This window comes from Triticum aestivum, chromosome 7D (genome assembly GCF_018294505.1).
Source record: "Triticum aestivum cultivar Chinese Spring chromosome 7D, IWGSC CS RefSeq v2.1, whole genome shotgun sequence".
Lineage (NCBI taxonomy): Eukaryota > Viridiplantae > Streptophyta > Magnoliopsida > Poales > Poaceae > Triticum > Triticum aestivum.
Window position 1 is genome coordinate 635,459,419 of NC_057814.1, and position 4,744 is coordinate 635,464,162.

At 45.5% G+C, this 4,744-nt stretch overlaps 1 protein-coding gene and 1 pseudogene across 1 annotated transcript; both read left to right on the forward strand.

Moving 5' to 3' along the window:
- On the forward strand, positions 1–1,595 carry LOC123171499 (putative disease resistance protein RGA4; annotated as a pseudogene).
- A 401-nt stretch (positions 1,596–1,996) lies between these two features.
- On the forward strand, positions 1,997–3,795 carry LOC123171500 (disease resistance protein RGA2-like). The gene has a single exon (XM_044588973.1). It carries the CDS (start codon positions 2,158–2,160, stop codon positions 3,793–3,795), a length of 1,638 nt encoding a protein of 545 aa, XP_044444908.1. The 5' UTR covers positions 1,997–2,157.
- Positions 3,796–4,744: the final 949 nt, after the last annotated feature.

Consider the following 4,744-nt stretch of genomic DNA (forward strand, 5'->3'; position numbering starts at 1 on the left):
ATGGTGGACTATATCCTGGCCGGACTGGACCGCGACTACGACTCCGTGGTGGCGGCGATCGGCGCTGTCGAAAACACCATCACCGCCGACGATTTTTTTGCTCAGACCTCTGCCTTTGATCAAAGGATGGAGATGCTAGGCGACTCATCTTTAGGCGGGTTCCATTCATCTGCTAATGCAGTCTACAGAGGCCGTGGCCAGTCCCGCGGCAGATCTCGTGGGCGTGGAGGAAGAGGCCGTGGCCGTGGTGATCGTGGTGACCGCGGTGACCGACAGTCTTCTTCTTCCAATGAAGGCGGCGGCTCGATGGCACCCGTTACACGCCGTCGGATATGGGCGATGACCTCTGTCGTCATGCTCGCCATGGTCGCCATGCTCTTCATCACACCGTCGGTAACTGCCTTGCATGCTTTTCTTGTTCGCCGCTTACGCAAGATGATGATCGTGTTGCTCACAACCCACGCAATGCAACTAAGACTGATAGTGGTGATAATGATGATACGGTTGACAAAATGAAATTCGATAGAGCGGCCATGTCCAAGAAAATTAAGTCAGTGATAGAGGAAATACACTCCCTATGTGAGCATGTGTCCGAGTTGCTCAAAATAACTCCACACCATAGCACCACAGCGCCACTCAACCCAAGACAGCGTGTCACAGGATCAACGATTGCACAAGATACTTTATATGGGAGGAGAGACATTTTTGATAAAACCATAGGCAGAATCCTCATCATCACTGCCACAGATCAAGTTGAAACCCTTTCTGTTCTCCCTGTAGTTGGTCCAGGGGGTATCGGGAAGACAACTTTCACCCAGCACCTCTACAATGATAAAAGGGTAGCAGAGCACTTTGTGGTTAGGGTCTGGGTATGTGTATCAACTGACTTTGATGTGCTTAAGCTCAGCCAAGAAATCCTTGGCTGCATTCCAGGATGCAACAACTCAAACAAAACAAGCAATTTAGCATCCATTGCAAAGATGCTCAAATCCAAAAGATTTTTTGTTGTCGTTGATGATATATGGGAATGCACTGGTGAGGGATGGAAAACCCTATTAGCTCCATTCATGAAAGGGGAAGCCAAGGGCAGCATGCTTCTTGTCACAACTCGATTTCCATCAATTGCTGAAATTGTGAAAACAACCAGCCCAATAGCACTGCAAGGTTTGGAGTCTGATGAATTCTTCACATTCTTTAAGACACTGATATTTGGGGGAAATAAACATGAGTATGACAAAGAGTACTTAGATGATCTTGCAATTGATATTGCAAAAAAAACTGAAGGGTTCACCCCTAGCAGCCAAAACAGTTGGTCGGTTATTGAGTAAGGAATTTTCTCGGGAACATTGGATGGGAGTTCTTGAAAACAATGAGTTGCAAAAACAGAAAAGTAATGATGACATTATGCCATCATTAAGGATTAGCTATGATTACCTTCCTTTTCATCTAAAAAAATGTTTCTCGTATTTTGCCTTGTTCCCTGAAGATTTCAAGTTCAAGAATTTAGATATTACATTTTTTTGGATGGCACTAGGAATCATAGAAAAAGATGAGTTTTAATGATGGTTTTCTCATGAAGGGAATTGATGATTCCGAGCAGCCATACTATCTAATGCATGATTTGTTACATGAACTGTCTCAAAGTGTTTCATCACAAGAGTGCCTCAACATATGTAGTTCAAATTTTAGGGTCGATGACATCCCACAAACTATTCGACACTTATCCATCACAATGAAAGATAGATTTGAAGGGAATTTTAGGGGAGAAATGATTAAATTGAGGAGCAAGATAGACATTGGCAATTTGCGGGATTTGTTGATTTTTAGAAAAAATGAAGAAACAATGGGTGAAGTAATGCAAGATATTTTTAAGCAAATGGTGAGTCTTCGTGTCCTACTAGTGAGGTGCCCAGAATCTTTGCTGGTCAACTTTTCAAAACTTATCCACCTCCGATACGTAAAAATTACTAGACAATATGCATATGATGATTCAAAAATAACTTTGCGTAGCACACTATCCAGATGTTATCACTTGAAATTCTTAGACCTTGGAGGCCATGATAGTTATAAATTACCAAAAGATATTTGCCGCCTTGTCAATTTATGCCATTTGTGTGTTAAAAAAGAACTCCATTCCAATGTTCCTTGGGTTGAAAGATGAAGTGCTTACGGGAGCTGAAACAATTCTGTGTGCAAAAAGAGAGTGCTGGATTTGAACTAAGTGAGTTGGGGGAACTAACAGAGCTTGGAGGAGAACTCAATATACATAATCTCGAGAAGGTGGCAACCAAGGAAGATGCCACAACAGCCAAACTTCTATATAAAAGAGATTTGAAAGAGCTGAGTTTAGTTTGGGGTACATATCACAAACATAGCACAGAATCTGATGTTCTTGACGGTCTTCAGCCACATGATAAGCTTGGAGCACTGAGAATTATAAATCATGGTGGTACAACTGGCCCTAGTTGGTTGTCTGGTGACATTAGCATCAAAATGTTGGGGTCTATCCACCTGGAGGGTGTGTCTTGGGGCACCTTTCCACCTTTTGGGCAGCTATTGCATCTCACATCACTCACATTGATCAACATCTCTGTACTTCATGAGATCAAACCTGGTATTTTTGGTGTTACAGACAAAAGCTTTGAGCATTTGAAGCGGGTAGTTCTTGGTAATTTGCCTGAATTTATCGAGTGGATTGGGGGTGCTAATGTCCATTCTTTTTCAAGGTTGGAAGACATCAGTTGCAGAGATTGTCCCAATCTATGTGCAGTGCCCTTTCTGGAGTGCTCTGTCTCTTATGCCAATCTAACACATTTTTGTATTGTTGGTTGCCCGAAGTTGTCGCTGCCCCCAATGCCACACACATCCACACTGAAATTACTGAAAGTGGGACTTAGTTCCACCGATCTGTATTATGATGAAAGGGGCATGGTTATCAATGGGTACAGTGGTGGGCTGGCCTTTCATAACCTGCATAAAGTTAAGAGACTGACATTAAGAGATGTGCCACACATTCCATGGACAGAGCTCAGTAATCAGAAATCCCTAACAAGACTATGTGCCATTAGATGCGGCATCACGTGGCACGGACTCCAAAACTTCACATGGCTCCGATATGTTATAGTAGAAGACTGTGGCAACTTCTTTCGGTGGCCCATCGAAGCAGCTCGCGCCAACAAGTCTTTCGCTGCTTCCCTCAAGAAACTTGATATTGAAGGAGAGTCAAGCCTAAAGTCAATGGCTCTGCTCTCAACGCTCACTTGTCTCACTGATCTTAGACTAGTGAACTCTAAGAATCTAACAGTGGATGGGTTCAATCCTCTCACCAGATTAAACCTCCATAGGTTGGTTGTCTTTAATACAGAAGATTGTCTTAGCCGCTCCATATCAGCAGATTTGTTCTCGGAATTGGTGGTAGCAAGGACCAACCTATCATTGCCTGTAGGCTCCTTCCAATCGCGAGAACTTACAGTGGGTTGCATCTCAGCGGTGCTTGTTGCTCCCATCTGCACCCTCCTCGCTGCTACCCTCGAGTATTTAGAATTCAGGCATGATCAGCGGCCAGAAAGCTTCACCGGGGAGGAAGACAGAGCTCTTCAGCTCCTCACCTCCCTCAGTTATGTCGGATTTATGTATTGCCCGAATCTGCCGACCCTTCCTCAAGGTCTACACAGCCTTCCTCATCTTCACAACCTACATATCATTGGTTGTCCTCAGATCCGATCTATGCCCCAGGGGCCCTTCCCCACTACACCGCAGTTTCTATTCGGTTCCGAGCTAAGTTCCGAGCTATGAGAGCAAGTACCAAAAGGAAGATAACCAGGTCTTCTAGCGGATGTTGCGTATAGCACAAGGTAACACGCCTCCTTTTCTTAAGAGGAAAGGAAACCAATCCAATGATTATCTTCTGTTTTATATTTCTACAGAAACACTGACGCCCACACGTGTGGGCGTTTGCATCTCGCCCACACGCGTGGATCCCCGTCGTTTGTGGGTGCACGAATCTTGTCATGTTTGTAGTGCCACGTAGGACAGGGCTGGTGTGTGGCCATTCATCCGGTCGCCCACACGTCCGTTTTAACACAGGGAGGGGCCGGTGTGTGGGCGTTTAGCAGTCCGCCCACATGTCTGTTTTCACTCACACACAAGGGCTGGTGTATGGGCATTTGCCATCTCGCCCACACGCCCGTCTCCTCTCCCACACCCAAAGCTGCCAGTTCCATATGTTTTGCAGTGTATATGGCAACTACCCTAGTGTGCTTGTAAGCAGATGACAACTCTCTCTTTTTTTACCCGAACATGTCAGTTGCCATGTGTTTTGCAGGGTACACGCCAACTGCACTTGTAAGCAGATGGCAACTCTCTCTTTATCCGAAACATGTTATTTTGCCATGTCTCTTTGTAGCGCTACACGGCAACTGCCTAGTGTTAGTAGGTGGCAACCCCTAGAGTTTTCAAATCATGGCAACTATAGTAAACCAGACTATACATGGCAACAGCTGCAGTTGTCCAAAATGGCATCTGACACTTAACCTGAGATGGCAACTGCAGTTGAGCAACCATGCCGGCAACTGTAGTTGTCCGACATGGCAACTGTAGTTCAGCGGCATGGCAACTGTAGTTAAACGGACATTGAAGAGGGTCCGGACCATGGCAACTGCGGGGACGCGTGGTGACTGTCACGCGGGGCGTGTGGGACCGTGAGGTAGGTGGCTGAGAGAGGTCGTGTGGGCGTTATCCTTTT